The sequence below is a fragment of the Phocoena phocoena genome, chromosome 3 (genome assembly GCF_963924675.1).
Source record: "Phocoena phocoena chromosome 3, mPhoPho1.1, whole genome shotgun sequence".
NCBI classification, from domain to species: Eukaryota; Metazoa; Chordata; class Mammalia; order Artiodactyla; family Phocoenidae; genus Phocoena; species Phocoena phocoena.
The window spans coordinates 146881722-146899135 of NC_089221.1; the positions used below are offsets into that span (position 1 = coordinate 146881722).

At 44.8% G+C, this 17414-nt stretch overlaps 1 protein-coding gene across 1 annotated transcript in view; it reads right to left on the minus strand.

Annotated features, from left to right (window-relative positions):
* Positions 1-17414, minus strand: part of LCP2 (lymphocyte cytosolic protein 2) — a 42980-nt gene that overhangs the window by 5275 nt on the left and 20291 nt on the right. The window contains exons 7-17 of the mRNA XM_065874737.1: positions 16269-16467; positions 14008-14105; positions 11542-11608; positions 11357-11440; positions 8513-8538; positions 8387-8406; positions 8187-8294; positions 6814-6844; positions 4614-4626; positions 3782-3911; positions 2246-2295 (exon numbers count right to left, since the gene is read on the minus strand). Of these exons, the coding sequence (XP_065730809.1) occupies positions 2246-2295; positions 3782-3911; positions 4614-4626; positions 6814-6844; positions 8187-8294; positions 8387-8406; positions 8513-8538; positions 11357-11440; positions 11542-11608; positions 14008-14105; positions 16269-16467 (826 nt within the window). The remainder of the gene's footprint in view (positions 1-2245; positions 2296-3781; positions 3912-4613; positions 4627-6813; positions 6845-8186; positions 8295-8386; positions 8407-8512; positions 8539-11356; positions 11441-11541; positions 11609-14007; positions 14106-16268; positions 16468-17414) is intronic.

The window sequence follows — 17414 nt, forward strand, 5'->3', positions numbered from 1 at the left end:
GGTGGTTCTGCACCGGGGCTGTTCCTCCATCTACAATACACCACAAGGGGCAAACTGCCTGCCCCTGGGCCACTGAGAGAGGAGAGTTACTTGGAAAGAGCCAGAGTCTTCCCAGCCACATCACCTGGATTACTTGAGATGAGGTTCCCTGCTTCTAAAGAAGCAGATCAGGCTAGCCTGAGCTGCTGATCTTCCTTCTTAAGGCTCCAAGTACCTGAACAGACCTTCCCCACGCCCACCTTTTGCAGTCCAACACGGCAGGCGCTTTTAGGATGTTTGTTGAATGAATGAAATCTAGCTGTACGGGAAAGTAGTGTAATCAAGGCTTACAGTGCATGGCTGTTTTAGAGTTGAGGAATTCTTCTCTTTCTGCTTCTGCATGTGTAGGCTAGCACTACAAAGTCATTATTCATGACAGACGATATACTACTTTTCATTGCAGTCACCCACCACCCTTAACGTCTAGATCCTCAAGGGTTTGGGACAATCTACAGCACATCCTTTATCTTCCTGACCTTGGGACAGCCAGTGGAGGCTTAGACTGGGGACCAGGTGTCCTGGTACTCTTAGGAGAAAAGGGTTCAATTTTGATTAAGGTAGTAAAGTCAGCCCTCTGCATCCACAGGTTCCACATGTGTGAATTCAACCACCTGCAGGTTGTTTCAGCCAGTGGGTTGGTTGAATCTGTGGATGTGGAGCCTGTGGATGTGAAGGTCTGATGGTGCTACGCCATTGTACACAAAGAACTTGAACATCCTTGGATTTTGGTATCTGTGGGGTCCTGAAACCAATCCCCCTCCCATATGAGAAGGATGACTCTATTCCAAAAAAATGAACCAACTGTTTACATTAATAATGCCCATCACCAACTCATGGAAGTCTGTGGAATTCACTTTGTGAGATACTGCTATAAGTGAAGATTCTGAAGCTCAGATGCCTGCAGGGGCCAGGCAAGGAACACAATGTAGGTTCACAAAATAATGAGTTGTGGACACTGGCAAGTTGAGGGGGGTGTGTGGAGGAACTGTGGAAGTCATATAGTGAATATGGACACTATATCCTCAAATGCTTAGGAAACATTGAAAACGGAGTGGATTTCATTGGTGTCAGCAGTAGGGTCTCACACATACATGGGATGACGTACCCAACTGAATGGAATAGATGCGCTCCTGAAAAAAGTTCTACCCTTGAGTTATAATTTAAACTTACTAAAGTAGTTTTCTATTTATAACACATACAGTACTGGTGTTCCTGTATGTGTACCATGAGTGCCAAAAAAAAAAGAGTGTTTTGTTTTTACCTCACAGGACTTTTAAAAGTCTTAAGTCAACCTTTAAAAATTGGGTAATTTCACATTAAAAGCCATATTTCCAGTTTTTCTTGAAAAAAAATCAGAAAATCTGGTAACACTAGGTGAGTTTCCTAGCATGAGAAAAAAATCTGTTTACTAGAGTTGGGTGACTTTCCCTAGTCATTTGTCAGTCATTCAACAAATATTTTTAAAGTGCCTACCACGTGCTAGTTACTTGCAAGTCTTTAAGGATAAAAAATAAACACAGTCTAGTCCTACCTTTTAGGTCTTTGCTTCTACTCAGAGCGGTCCATGGACCAGCAATACCAGCATCGCACAGGAGCTCGCTAGAAATGCAGAACCTCGGGTCCCATCCAAGACCCACTGAACCAGAATCTGCATTCTAACACAACTCCCAGGTGGTCTGCATGCATTTTAAAGTCTGAGGACACCCTCAGCAAATACTTATCATGGACACCCAGAGGAGGTATTCCTGAAAAGGCAGGTCCTCACCCAGACTTACTGTATCAGAATCTTGGGGCCTGGGGTCTCTTAAACTGTATTTTAAAGCTGTTCCTCAGCTAGCAACTCCAGGTTAAGATTCATTATAGAAACCAAAACTACAGAGAAAGCCAGTACTGTCCTAAGCACCATCTAAAAACAGCAGGGAGGAAAAGCTCTGTGTGGGAAGATGAATGCCAAGGCTGCCTTCCTAAGGAAGTGTGTGTGTGTGTGTGTGTGTGTGTGTGCCCGTGTGTCTGTGGTGTTCTGCGTAGTATCCTATCACTCCAACAGCCTCTGGCACACTGCAGAAACTGAGTTAAGGGCTGAATGAGGAAGTCAGATACTTTTAGGAAACAACAAAACCGTTGCCAAAAGGCTTTGGGACAGGTTGGCCGTCCAGTCATGATGGCATATTGGCGGGAGTAGACCACTAGAGCCCGGAGTACAAACCTTGAGAGAAGTATGGCGGCAGGGAGGCACTCTGCGAAAAACTACTGTTGCTGTGGAGACAGAAAAAGAACGGATTTTAAGTTGGGTTAGGTTTAAGGGGCCAGAGGGGGAGCCTGGACTGGGGAAATGCTGCTGCTTTTGTTATTACTTCCCACTCCCTCCCTGAAACCACGGAAGCAGGGCAAAGAGAAGGAACTTGTTGGACATACTTCACTGCTGTGCCAAGATGGACCATGCCAAAGTCTAACAGGCTTCTCAGGCCAAAAAGCAAAAGCAAGAAAAGAACTGTGTAAAGGGCTTTAAAAGCTACTTTAAAAAGTCAGCTGCAGTTTGAGGACTTTGAGTTTACAGCATGAAAGAAGTCCTCTGGGGAGAGGACTTCTCTTTCAGTTAGGAAAATATATTAAATGGGCATGTTGTTTGGAAATGGTGCATCCCCAGGGCCTAGGGGTTATAAGGAGAGGGTAGGGAGACAAGAAACACAGAGAGGGTTCGGTGGTGCTGCAGCTACAGAAGCAGCATCTCTGGGGGCTGGGGTGGTGCTGACGAGGGCCTGAGGGAGGCCTCGAAATGCTGTCTGCTCCACGCTGAGCGGCAATTTCCCTAGCCTTTAGCCCAAACCTTCTGTAAAAGTCTGCTCTGCTCAGAAATCTCGTGTGAGTGTTATTTTGTAAGAATGAAGGGTAGGGCTGGGGCCCCAGGTGGGATGAGGTGGCATGAGAAAATGGCAGACACGGCAGAAGAAGGAAAACAGCTGGAAGAATGAGAGGAAGCAGCAGAAAATCAGAGCAAGAGGCACCCAGGGAAAACGAAAAAAATTGAGAATCCTTCCAGATATCTGGCAGGGGTGGAGGGGTCTTGCTGGTGGGTGAGTTTTCTCCCATCATTAGGGTGGGGACTGAGCCTCTCCCTTGGGTAGTGAAGGAGAAGATGAGCCCAAAGCGCTGGTGGATGAACCCTCGGGGGCACTACAAGGCAGCCCGACGGCTTATTTATGAGACACGACCTGAGTCTTCCACGTGTCCGTGCCTCTGCCTCTGACAGCCTGTCTAATCATGGACCCTGAGAAACACTCTTGCTACTGAGAAAACAGACCTGCTGGGGACAGAGCCTGTGCAGTGAATTCTCCCCATCTGCTAGGTGCAAGGTGCATTTTCTCAGTCTTCCCATCCAAGATGCAGGGTGAACTCCAACTAATTAAATTAATTGGGTTTCTTGAGTGTTTGTTTCTTTGTTTTAGCTCACAGAGTGAAAACATTCCCTATTTCCCGCCAAAGAGTCCATTCTGTCTGGGGCCATGACAGGGCAGTCAATTCTGTATCCCTCTGACCCCCAAGCACAGAGACTCAGAGGACAGCAGTGAGTTAACATATGCAATTCTTTCTGCTCAGCTTGGTTTTGTTTCTTAAGACCCAAAATGTTCTGACCCTATGACCAGTGGCTCATTTCTTTCTTTCTCAACCCACCCGACATTCGCTCAGTATCAGTGGCCCCAGACGTAATGCTAGGTTAGAACTGAATGACGTCAGCACAAACCTTTCTGAGAAGGCTCCGGGCAGGTGAGCTGATGGGACGGAGTGCTTGGGCGATGGCTTGGTAGATCTTGAAGGGAAGGTGTTGGAGCTCATGGGGAGCAGTGCTGGCTGGGGCAGAGATCTCTGATGTACTTCGGGGGAAAAGAAAAAAGAAAGCAGATTGTCAGGATCCAGGTGTCACAGGAACATCCCAGCACTGCTCCCCAGTTAGAAACAGCTAGTCTAAAGGGAGATACAAAAATCCAAAAGATCCAATGTCATTAGGAAGTGGTAGGTCGGAAGCCCACCGCCCAAGGTTTTTCTAGATGATTTACCGCCTTAGAATGCAGTTTCAAATGCTGCCATTCTATATCATTCTCCATAACACACATTTATTTTATGTTTTTTTTTTCATTTTTGAAATGTTAACTTGGCAGAAAACTGTCAGTTGGAAACCATATGAATTTCAGAAAAGATTCACAAGTTTTGTTTTATGAAAGCCAAATTTTATGCTATGTCATTCATCTGCAGTTAGTGATCCTTTAGCCACATGTGTTAGAGAGCATAAATACTAGAATGTTTTCTGTCAAACTGTACATGCAATTTTCAATTTTGCTGTGCTAGTAATTTGCCCTGTTATGCATAAACTTAACAGTTCTCTTTGGTAACCCAGCCGAATAACTCCATTTTATTATAACTATGCAGTATACCAACTGACATACATCTACTTCATACTAATTTTACAATTATAATGGATTCTATGGAGTTTCTGTACTAAATAATTCCATCTGAATGCCTGAGCAGAAAAATGAAGGAATGGGTTATAAGTTGTAAGAAAGCCTTTCTGAACATACCATCATCTTCATCCTGGTAAGGGGAAGAAAAAAAAAGACATTAATCTACCATCAAAACACAATTTCTCAAAAAGCAACTATATTTCTGTATTTCTCAATCGTAGAAATGTCTCTGTTTTCTTTCTTTAGCAGTTGTGTGTCTCCATAATAAAGATACTGTGGAGAACAGTAAAACTTGCTAAACAATTTATGATTTCTTAATACAAACGATCATTTAAAGACACTCCAATCTGAGACACTCTTTATATATTTAACATAAAATCACTTCTGAGGTGTCTAAAAGGGCCCAAAGATACACTAATAATGATGATATCTACTATGTGCCCCAAAGACTCATATACAATATTTCATCCAATTCTTCAAGCAACCCTTCAAGAATTTAACATTCTCATTTTACAAATGGAAACATGCTACCCAAGAGGGATTCCTAACTTGCCAAGAGTTACAGAAATTGATTCAAACCTAATCTGCCTGACCCAAAGCTTAACCTTCTTTTGCAATGGCCGCTCCTCTTAAAAGCAATGCAACCTGACTGATTCGTAAATAGCTTCCAAGGTGTGTACGCTTGGTTCAGTACATTTATCTTTAGGACAACCTTCTGAAATAGATAAGGGAGGGGCTCTTTGCTCTACGCCTCAGATAGGAAATGATGTTCAGAGAGGCAAGAATGATTTTGCCATTGACTAGTAGACCCAAATTTCCCACCTGGACTTGTTTTGTTAGGCTAGCACAGTGGTTGTGAAAGAGCACCTTCCTCAAGTGTTGTGAGGATCAAATTAGTTACTACTTGTGCCTGGCATATGTGGAGTGCTCAGTAAAGTTTGCTGTCCCTAGTCCTACCACTGAGACGAGGCAAGAAGGATCAGAGCCAGAATCACTCATCCCAGTTGGCCAACTGGGAAGGAGTCCCAGCAAAGGGCTGCGTAGATAAATACACATGGACTCGGGGAATCCCCAGAATGAAATTGGTCTTTGACACTTGTGCAACCATGTTTCCTCTGGTCCAAAACATAAGACTTCTGGATTCTCATGACAACAAGTGTCAGTCCTTCCAGAGACAGGGAACCTCAGGAATGTGACATTACCCTCATTTTCAACCTTATCTCCTCTTTGTCCCTATGGCTCTGCAGCCAGACTGCTGTCCTCACCGTCCCCACAGGCTCCACGGGCATCGCCACTCACCCGCCTTTGCTGAGGACGTTCCTGAGGCTGGAACGCACTGAGCTTTCTCTTGGGGTGTCTATCTTGTGTCCTTCCCATCATTCAATGGCCACATTTCTAAAAGTCACCCTTGTCTCCTCAACCCCCATATATCACTTTCTTCCCTTCGCCTCTGTAGCTCGTTCTGTGATCATATTCTCCTTAGCATGTGGTCCGTGGGTTTGCCTGTCTCCATCATATCTTAGCACAGCATCTAGCACAGAGCTATGAAACACCAGGCACCTGTGGGCTGAGCCCTTGAACATGGCAGGGGTATGATGGCCTTCAGACAGCTTACAGTGCAGAGGAAATCAGACAGACCTGGATTTTGATCCTGGCTATTGACTAGCTGTGCAACTTACAGAGGGTATCTTACTCCTCTAAGCTTCCATTTCCTCTTAGTGAAAGAGAAACAGTGACTCCTCACAGGGACATTAAATGCAAAGCATATGTAAAGCTGGGAGGACCAACTGTCCTGGTCCTTGTTTGCCTGAAAGTGATGGGGTTCCTGGGACGTGAGACTTTCATTGCTAAAACTGGGCAAGTCCCAGGCAAACAGCTTGTCAAAAGTAGCTAGGTTGGTAACATGTACATAGCAGGCATTCAATAAATGCTGTTTCCCCTCTTTCTTAGGCCATGGAGGTATTAAAGGGGAAAACAGAGGCCTAGGAAACTTTGCTGTGAGGCCCAGATTCTCCCTTTATTCTCCCTTCTACCTACTGCCCCTTCATCTTGCTAATTACCACCTGGTAATAGGGCTGAGACTAACGCATCCTCCCTAGGAACCTCCAGAGGGATAGGAGTTTAGCAATGCAGCATGGTGGGCAGGAGGGGAAGATGGAGGCCCCACCAGGCAGCGGTATTCAGGAGCCTACTGTGTGCAGGCCTGACTCCCAGTGCTGGATTTCAATGAAGGCAGAGCAGAGGTAGCCTCGACCTCCTCAGAGCCTATACTAGTTTCCCTGTGCCAAGCATTCACCACGTGACATCGAGTACTTACATTCTCTCTTCTGTCTGATCCCCATCCATGCCTGAAATGAATCAGGGCAAAGGAAAAGAACTGAGTATAAAGACTTTCAAAGAATATAGATAGTTTCACTTAATCTAATAATGAGAAATCAAACCCATGGGCCGTGGTAAGATGGGAAGCAAAATCCCCAGCAGAAAAGCAAGGGAGAGGGAGGTTCGGTGACTCAGTGTTCTGTCGTCATTGTGAGCTGAGCTAGACAGCCTTTATTCTGTTTAGCTACTGCCGCCAATCATTATATTAAAGAAAAAAATGTTTAATCAACAAACTAACTCTTAGTACCTATTAAATTTCACTGAGTAGATGTTTCTCCAAGCAAATAAAAACATTTTAGGAAACATTCTCCTTTGCTGATATTTTAAAGCAGCCATCGTGGGGCTCACCCTTCGTGTGAAGTGAAGATAATTGGGAAATGCTGCTGCTTCGGGATTTTTCCCTGATGCACCAGCTGGTCAAACAGATTTGATGACAGCGGCCTGAGAGCTGTGGTGGGCACAGCTGCCTGGGCCCGCTTCATGTTCTCCTTAGAGAGAGGGACACGAGGAGGAGGATTTGTTGGACGCCTCCTGTCGGATGCCTCACGTCGTCGCATCCTGTGTTTCTTTAAAACTTTGATATTTTGGACATTCATTTTGATTTTTTAGAATAGTCCATTAAAATATTAACTCAGTTACTGAGGTTTTATTGATGCACCCTGAGCCTGGCCCTGATTTAGTCCTCACACTGGCCAAGCAAGGGCCATAGTTATGAATCCTGATTGCACAGGTGAGGTCAACGGAAGCTTTGCTTTTGTCTTTAATAAGGAGCAGAGTTGGGCCCGACCCCAGATATGTTTGTGCCATTGGCTAAATAGGCCCCAAAAGACTGTAGAGTAAAGTTAGAAATATTAGAACTGACTTTGGTATTCTGTCACCATAAAACGTGGTTGAGCAGTGAGGAAGACACTAACAGTGACCTAACACTTCCCACAGTGATTTCCTCTCCGCTGCCTATATGGAAATACAGAATGGTAGGTATAGTTCCTACACCTTGTGATGGAAGGAAAATGCAACCAAAAATCTGACTGGTTGAGGAGAAGTTCTCCACAAATGGCAGTCATTCTTGTGCTCCTAAGGAAGCATCTCTCTACGTCTCTCTGTGCTAGATTGCCACGTCCTTCCAAGTGACCCAGGCACTCTACATCCAACCTGAGAAGCCTGAACACTCCTCAAGCCCCAGCAGCAAAATGAGCCCACTCCCACCCGGGAGCACCATGGTCTTGGGTCCCTATGCAGAGCTATTTCTACGAGGCAGGAGTTCACATCACCCCCTCTGCACGACAAGCTCAAGCAACAGAAGACAATTACTTTGGCACAGGTGGCTTCTTCCCTGGCAGGGGGCTGCTTCTGTCATGCCTTTCCATGGCTGGTGGCAATGGGGGCTTTTGTATCTTGGGTAAATGCTCCCCGAGAGGCCTGCAGAGTTGAGAGAAAGGATGTGTGGGAAACAAACCAGAGTCTTACAACACGTGCCACGTACCCTCACGCAGGTGCCCAGAACCACTCACCTTCCCGCTGGGGCGGAGAGCTGCAAGGCAGGAAGGAAGATGTGTGAGTGTCCTCAGCACTTTCCACAGGATAAAGACAAGGTACAAAACAGAACAAAAACGAAACAAAACAAGGAGAAAGCTTACCTTGTCAGAAATCGCTGGTTTCTTTCCTGTAAGTGACAAACAGCAGGTAAGCCTTGAGTTTAAAAGCTGAGCATTAAAACATTGTTTGATGAACCTGAACCCAAAGCCCCTTGGAGGGCTGCTTGGGTTTTGGCATTGAGGAATCATAGACTTTAGACCTGGAGGTGTCCCTTACAGAGCACCTAATTTTAGAGGCTCAGACAAATTAAATGACTTTGCCCAAGGGTCACACAGTGTTGTGTACATACAAACAGTATTGTGGGTTCTGTGCTTCTTTCCATTTTTTTTTAATATAACTGATGATGAAAAGGATTAACGCCCTCTTGAGATTTTATGTCTCTTTCATTTGTCCAGAACTTCTTTATACAGCCGAAGTTTATTTTCATATCTGAAATAAACCCATTTGCCATGGAGGGGTTAATTTTCCTTCAGTCCTCTGGTACATTTGCCATTATGTAAGGTATTACACTTAGTTTCTGGAAAATTTTTTAACTTGGGGTACAGGGTTTCAGGAGATTCTGGTGGGCTGCAAATCATTTTGTTTTGGTTTTTGCTTTTCTTTCTTTCTTCCTTCCTTTCCCTTCCTTTTCTTTTCTTTTCTTTTCTTTTCCTCTCTCTCTCTCTGTCTCCCCCTCTCTCCCTCTCCCTCTCTCTTCCCCTCTCTCTCTTTCTCTCTCTCTCCCCCTCTCCCCTTCCTTCCTTCTTTCCTTTTTTCCTTTTCCTTTTCTCTTGGAACAGATGACGTGCAGGCTCCCTGAAGAAATACTAGGCATACCTGAGAACTCTGCATTGCAAAGTTATTCAAAGCAATGTATTTTTTTATTCTGTCTGAAGTTCCCTTGAGTAGATATGCCCTATGCCTTCAATGTAATAAAAGCATTAATTAATTGGATTCAACCAGGTTTAGAAGCAAATCCTGTATGATTTTGAGCAAGTTAAAGTCTTTGAGTTTCAATTTCCTCACCTGTAAAATGGGAATTATAGGTTTGCTATAAGAATTATAGTTTAAAACTGCATAGATTTGCTATAAGGATCAGGTGACAATTTATATGCAGGGCCAGGCAATGACCCATGGGTGCTGACAATTGTTAGACAGCTTCTCTTTCTTCCACTCCCTCCAACCCCAGCTCAGTTAACACCCTAGGGTGAATGGTGATACATCCTTCTGGAGTTGCATTTTCGCAACATGATTTATTCCTTAAAGACTGAATACATCCCTGGCCCATGATAGGCCCTAAGAATCTTGTTCCACTGTTGAAGAGCTCACTGACTAGTGGGAGAGAGTTGGGTGGTATAAAAAATGTTCCTTATTTATAAAATTTTGGTTTGAGGTGGAAACCCTACTTCAGAGTGGTACCCAGAAAACTTAAATTTATATCATTAGAAATAATGATATAAATTATACCATTATAATGAATAGGTTTTCTTTTAAAAACATCTGCTGATTTATGCATATTCCCTGGGCATGTTAGGAGTCTCCCGATAAGAGTCTCAGCATTGTAAGAGATTATTTCTCCCAAAACATCACGGATGAGGGAGTAATTCAAGGGTAGAGCTGGTACTGTCAGGAAAAGGTGTCTTTAATCCAACTCAGCATTATGTGGTGGAAAAGGGCACCCACTGTGAAGTCAGAAACACTTGCGTTCAAATCCTGCAATTCCCTAATTATGCAAATTTGGGAAATTTACTCAACCTCTCTGAACCTCAACTTTATCATCTGCAAAGTGAGGATGATAATACTCCCTCTTTGTTGGGCTGGGGTGAGGACTAGAGATAATGTAGAGATAACTCTCCATATCAATGGGTTCCACACCCATGAATCAACCAACCTCAGATCAACAATATTTGGAAAAATAATTCCAGAAAGTTCTAAAAAGCAGCACTTGAATTTGCCATGCACTAGCAACTATGTACATGTATTTTTGTTGCATTTACAGCTATTTACTTAGCATTTATATTGTATTAGGTATTATAAGTAATCTAGAGATGATCTAAAGTCCACGGGAGGATGTACATAAGTTGTATGCAAATACTACACCATTTTATATAAAAGACTTGAGTATCCCTGGATTTTGATATCCACAGGGATCCTGGATCCGGGGATCCCCCCTACAGATACTGAGAGACAACTGTAACTTATCTGTGGTAAGTAAAGCACTTGACCCATAGTAGGTGCTCAATAAATTGTAGCTAAGTTTTAGAATTGGATTAAAAATAGCTTTATGTAGAGGTAACTGCAATCCAAGAATACTCCGGGCCAATTCTGGAGGAAAGAACTGTAGTATACCTACAGTTTGGTCAACCACCCATACAACAAAAGACAACTCTGACATTTGAATAGCACCTTAGAGTTTTATAAAGTATTTTCTCATTACAGAGCACCCACCTTACAAATAAGGAGACAGCTCTGAAAAAGCAACATCCCTGTGGTCAGTGAGCTGCTAAGTTAGCAGCCAAGGCAGCCGACAACAGCTGTCCCAGGCCTCTTGCCTCTTAGCCCAGATGCCTCCCCATCTTCCTTCAGGAGGACATGGGATGGATGTGTGTACACAGATGGCACCCATGGAGAAGCAGGCCCAGCACAGGGCTAAGGACAGGAGCTCCGCATCAGGCTTCTCTGACTCTGGGTTTCCCCCCCCGCATCACTTGGTAGCTGAGTAAACTTGGTAAGTTACCTCTTCATGCCTCAGTTTCCTCATCTGTACAAGGAGGATGATTCTAATAGCCCCCACTTCATAGGATCGGGGGGATAGTTAAACGAGATGGTCCCTGTGAAAAGCATGCAGTAAGCACTCTATAAATGTTGGCCACTGTTACTATGCATCAAATATAAAAGATACCAACCTATTGCGAAGGGCTCTCTGTCAAACGGAGCTAAGGAACGATCTAGGGGTGGTTTCGTGCTTCTGTCTATGGAAGGGGCAGGGACTGAAAGGGAAACACTGAAGTCAGTTCAAAGAAGAGAGCAGTCGGCTGGGGCAGGGGTGTGGGTGGACTGGTGGGCAAGAGAGGGCAGCCCCTATACTTACGCTTTGCTGTTTTGTGGTTTCTACTTCTGCTAGGCTCTTCGTGGTTGGGCTGGGGTGGCGGTAGTGGCTGCTTTAAAAGAAATCCATGTATTAGGAAGCATTTCCAACCCATCAGCAAGCCCTGAGGGCTTTATCCCCCTAAATAGGTGTGAAGCTGTTCACTTTTCTCCATCCCCATGTTCCACTCACACATATAGCTGTCCATTTCTCACCTGAACTGAGCTCCCTGTTCCACACACTGTGAGGGTGTGTTCTGCATGTCACTCCCCTGCCAAGCGTTTTAGTTGCTCCTATCACATTAGAAACAAAACTAAAACTCACCATGGCCTGCAAAGCTCTGCCTGAGTTGCCCCCTCTCCACCCGTCCAACACCTTTGTACGCTCCTCTCTCCAGTGCCCACCGGACTCTCACCATAAGTATCTTCCTGCAGTTCCTGCAAAATCTCAAGCTTATGCACTCTTTGGCAGCTCTGTACTTGTGTTTTCCTCTGCCTGGGATGTTGTTTTCCCAGCTCTCGCCACAACTGGCTCATCCTGTCCAGGTCAATGTCACCTCCCCACCTACCACCATGTTCCCTGGTCTTCTGTCTCCCTAACCACACGTTACTACTCAAATTACCTTGTTTATACATCTCTATACTTGTTTATCATCCATCTACCCCTAACCCAAATAAAAATTTTATGAAAGCAAGGATCTTATTTGTCTTGTTCACACTCTATTCCCAGCAGCTAGAACACTGCTGGGCACTGCGGCTCAATAAATGTCTGTAGATTGAATGAATGAATTCTGCATCCCAAGAGTGAGGTGAAGCGCTACAGATTTCAAGGGCAAAATGCACGTGTAGATAAATTCAGCTCCATGAGCCCCCTTTGTAATAAAACTGCAAAAGCAGGAGGAAGTCGTCTGTTCTTAGATGAGGTGTCCCAACTGTGGTGCGATCTGGATTGTGAACTTTGGGGAAAATATGTCCTCTCCCTCCTCCTAGCCCTGACACTCGGCATTCAGCACAGCTGTCAAAGCGCTCTGGTCCTTTGTGAAGAGAGCACATTTCCAACTATTGACTTCTGATCCTGAACTTCTCCGGGTCTCTCTGGATACAAGCCTACCCCAGAGATATCGCGGGTTCGGTTCCAGACCACCGCCATAAAGCAGAAATCAAAAGAAGCCTAGTGATGAGGAAAAATCATAAATTTCTCTATGACAGGACAATCAAACTAAGTCAGAACTGAAACACACGTAACATGCCTCCGTTGGTGATGGGCCTTTCCTAATATGCAATGTGCATTTGTATTATACATTAACCAGGCCTCCTCAAGGCAGGAGGATATAAACAAACTTTGAGAAAAATGGTACCTTTCTTCTGAAACCACCATTGTGACTTTGAAGGTTAGTATTTCTTTCTCATCCTGTCAGGGAGTCATACTGACCTAAAGGCTCACTCTGTAGGTACACCCCTGACCAAAACATCTCTGATGAACTTTGTGTTTAATACTAACCTGTCAATGTGATACATGATTCTTTGTCTCAAAAATGTATGAAACTGAATCTCTAGCTCCTGACCAGTGGAGCAGTTCTCAGAGCTTCTGAGAGTCTGTCTCCCAGGTTATAATCCTCAGTTTGGCTCAAATAAAATTCTCTTTTTTTCTTCTTGGTTCGATTGTTAATTGAATTTTCGTTAACACTAGTCACACAAATTTTTTTATTGCCCACTGAATATAAAAGTTACATCTACACTATAATGAAGTCTATTAAGTGTGCGATGGCATTATGTCTAATAAAACAATGTGCATATCTTACTTTTAAAATATTGCTAAAAAATGCTAACCATCATCTGACACGGCAGAGTTGCCACAAATCTTCAATTTGTAAAAAAAAATGCAATATCTGTGAAACGCAATAAAGCAAAATGCAATAAGACGAGGTGTGCCTGTTAGTTAAGTAGAACCACGGGATCTGAGACTGTAAGCTTGAAGAAAGAGGAAAGGGAGTTTGCTGCCACTCTCTCCCTGGGTTCGTGGCATTGCACGTTTGGGTCTCAAACCTTTTGTCCTTGGAATTTCAGATGTGAGCCAGCAGGTGGCGCAAGTCTTCTTGCAGGAGGGAAGGCTGGAGACCCAAATACTAGTGGGTGCCATTAGTTTATTTTACAGTTTTCACTTATTTCAAAAGCCAGAAAAAATAGCACAATGAATACTAGAAGGCGACTTTTTATTATACAAATAGCTTATATTGTTTATGGTAAAGAGAAAATACCAACGATTAAAAGCAATATAATGTGTATAAAAATCACTAGTATTTCATCCTCCAAAAAGCCCACTGTGAGTACTTGGGAATGCATTTTCCCGGCCTACATATAACTTTTTCTTACTGGCTAGAATTGGATAAAGATGTCTATAGTTTTTTCTCTCTGCAGAGGAAATCATCGAGTGGACACAAAGTGGCATAACAGAAAGTATGGAGCCTACCGAGTGAGCCCGGCTGCCGGAGGACAAAGGAAGGATGGCGGCCATCGGCCTCTGCGGGGGCACGGGCGGCTGCTGCACTTTCCCGGAATGGGGCCGGTCTGTGGAAAGGCAAAGACATTAAAATGAAAGGAGAAATGCTACATCTAGGCGAGCGTGGGCCACACCCAGGGCTCTCCAGGAACCCATCCAGCGCCGGCTGGGGGCATCTCCATATCGCTGGATCCCACAGACTCCCCCCAGCACCAAGGCCAGCCCCAGCCAGCATGGCAGGGATGTGTCCACACCTGGGTCGTACAGGGTGGGGAGTCCTTGGCCCTTCGCCTTCTCTGTACCTGTCCAGTTTGTCTTACTCTTATACTTCGGAGCAACACTCACCTTACCTCTGGGGAACAGGTATTCATCAGAGGTTTTGTTGATGAAAGCATGCAAAAAGGCTTCTTAGTAATTAACTCAGCCATTACCGTGAGGGAGTGTTTTCAGACAAAATTGTAAAGAAGTAAACGTGTACAGACACACAAATGCACACATGCATATGTACACACATGCACACGCAGACACACACAGAGACACATACACTCAGGCACACCCAGCTGCCCGGGCAAGGTGAAATCCACTGTCATGGCTCTTGAAGATCCTGTTCTAGGTCCCCTTCCTTCCCTTCACAAATGCTCTGGGTTGTCCTCCCCCCCTCCCACTTCCTCCTTTCTTAAAGGGAGGAGCCAGTCACCGACTCCTGTAACCAAACCACAGACTCTTAACAAAAACTCACATTCTTCTGGTCATCACAGAAGTATCCCCGGGCCAGATAGATAAGCTGACAGTGTTCCATCCCTTTGCCAGGGAAAGACCAGGCCAGGACTGTGAGGAAGTGACAGCATTCTTACATTTTGTGCCCTGGGTGCCTATTTTGCCTCACCCTAGCCCCAGTCCTGGGGAAGCAACACTCTTCCACAGAGAATGGGACTCAGAACCCAGCAAGCCTGGTCTAATCTCATACCAATGCACCCACTCTGGCCATCTGTCAGCTCCTCTGACCTGTCATTGCTCCTTTCAGCCTCAGGGCTTTTGCACGGCCATTTCTACTGCTTAGAATGCTCTTTCCTTCCCACATCTATGCTCACTTAGCCAACTCCTGTTCACCCTTTAAGTTTCAGATTAAATATCATATCCTCAGGGAAGCAAGTCCAGATCAGGCATATGTCCCAGCCTCATCACCTGCGCTTGTCTTCCTGAGTATATATCATGGTTTAATTAAGTCATTTTGCGACTCATTTGTTCGATGTTGCCTGGACTATGAATTCTTTAAGGTGAGACCTGTCTACCGTCTCGTTCATTCTGTATGCTCATAACTGGCATGTATGAGGCACTCAACGACTTAGTTACCTGTTTCTTCTCAGGGTCTATATATGAAACAGGCTTGATAATTGTTGCCTGTATCACGCAGGGTGCTTCAAAACACAAAATGAAATCTCGACAAAGCGTGAAAGGGCTTTAAAATTGCCACATGCTATACAGCCTAAAGGATTAGTGGTATTAATTTTTATGATATGGATCGTCAACTTTCTGGCTCACTCCTTGATATTATGCAAGTGCGTATGTACCTACTTTCTGTTACCACCACTGCTAGAGTGTAAGCCCTGTGAGGCAAGGGCTGTGTCTTCTTTCCGGATGATTTTAAATTTCAGCATTTAGAATGATGCCTGACTCATAATAGAAGACCAATAATTTTTGTTGAATAGATGAATGAATGAGGTAGAAAAGGGCTGACAGGAGCAGATAGACAATGAAAATCTTGAATACTGTTTAAAGATTTTAAAGTTATGGCCAAACCACATTCAACATTGTTATATTTATTCTGACAGTCTGTGTGTAGTGGTGCCACCTAATCATGAATTGGTCAAAGATGGGGAGGAACAGGAAAGTCCTCTTGAGTACCAAAGTAACACTCAAAATAAGCTATTACTTCCATATACCCTTAACTGGCAGTTCAGTATCATCCACCATCAGCAATGATTTGTCTGCCATCATAAATATTTGTCCACAAATCATAAATATTATTGATCCTCACAGCGAACCTATGTGGTCTGTATTGTTATTGTCCTATTTCAAAGATGAGGAAATTGAGGCCCAGAGAGGTGGAGTCACTCGCCCAAAGCCACACAGCAGGTTAGCTGGCATCAGCATGCCAAGCTTTCTGCTCCATGGGCGTTGGCCTCCCATACATCAGTGGGGGCTGGGGGCTGGGATGCCAGGGCCCTTACCTATGTATATGGAGCTGGGGTTGGAGAAAGGCTTGGCAGGCAGGATGGAGTTCTGCAGAGCCTCCTCATTGTTGGAGGGTGGCGGCTCATAATCGGCGTCATCTTCCACGGGGGCCACTTCCTCTTCATTGGGGGACTCATAGTCACCGTCATCCTCCCCATACTGATCATCATCGGGACTTTCATAGTCATCTTCATCCTGCCAACACGGTGATGGGGACAACGCGGTGTGTAGAGGTCCCTTGGCAGTAGGCGTACCCGCATCTACTCTCTCTCTGCCAAGCCTCACAGGGGTCCTCACTTGGGGGCAGTCAGCACTAGCATGGCCCTCCCACTACACATGAGGAATACTGAGCTCAGGGAGTACAAAACCCCAGGACCAGCAAGATGCAGACGTGGGACCCCCGTCAAGGTCTTCAGACCGCTAGGCAAGTGCATTGTTCTCTACAGTTTTTTTTTTGCATAACAGAGAAAAGCAGAACAAACTGCTTTTGGAGAATACAGGAACAGAGGGATGGGAGAGCCCGCTGTTTTGAGTAAACACGTTTTTTTACTCCAGACATTGCCAAGAGGAAGACTAAACCTCAGGAGTGTTTGTGATGCCCCTAGTTAATTGTCAGTTCTGTTCTTAGGGTGCCTGTGCTCGAAACTTTCTTCCCTAATGGGGAAACCAGATAACCAAAGCCTGTTAACTAGAAGGCAGGTTAAGTTGTGCCTGAGAGGGGATAGTCAGGGCTGGGCTAGTCCCTTTGCTGAGAGCTGAGTGTATAAAAACAACAGCTTGTTATTCGTGACATCTGGCACTGAGTGTGAAGCTGTCTTGGAAGAGACTCTTCCTCAATTTTAAATTATTTATCGTGTTTTACATATGCTCCTCTGTGGGTCTCAGGGAAATTAAGCCCTAGGGGCTGGGTGATTGCCTTTGAAGCAACCCATGAAAGTGGACAGTTACAGTAATGATTTCCCAGGCAGAAGTGGCACCATCAGCTGCCAAGCAATGACTAGCTTATCACTCTCAGGTCAAGGTCAAGTGGGTCCTAAATGAGCCCAGGGCATTTCTCTAAAGTCGAGGGCAGCGTGGAAAGAAGCGACAGGAGGTTGCAACTTGACGAGGAAAGGTGCCCACTGAGAGCCTAGAAATCCTGA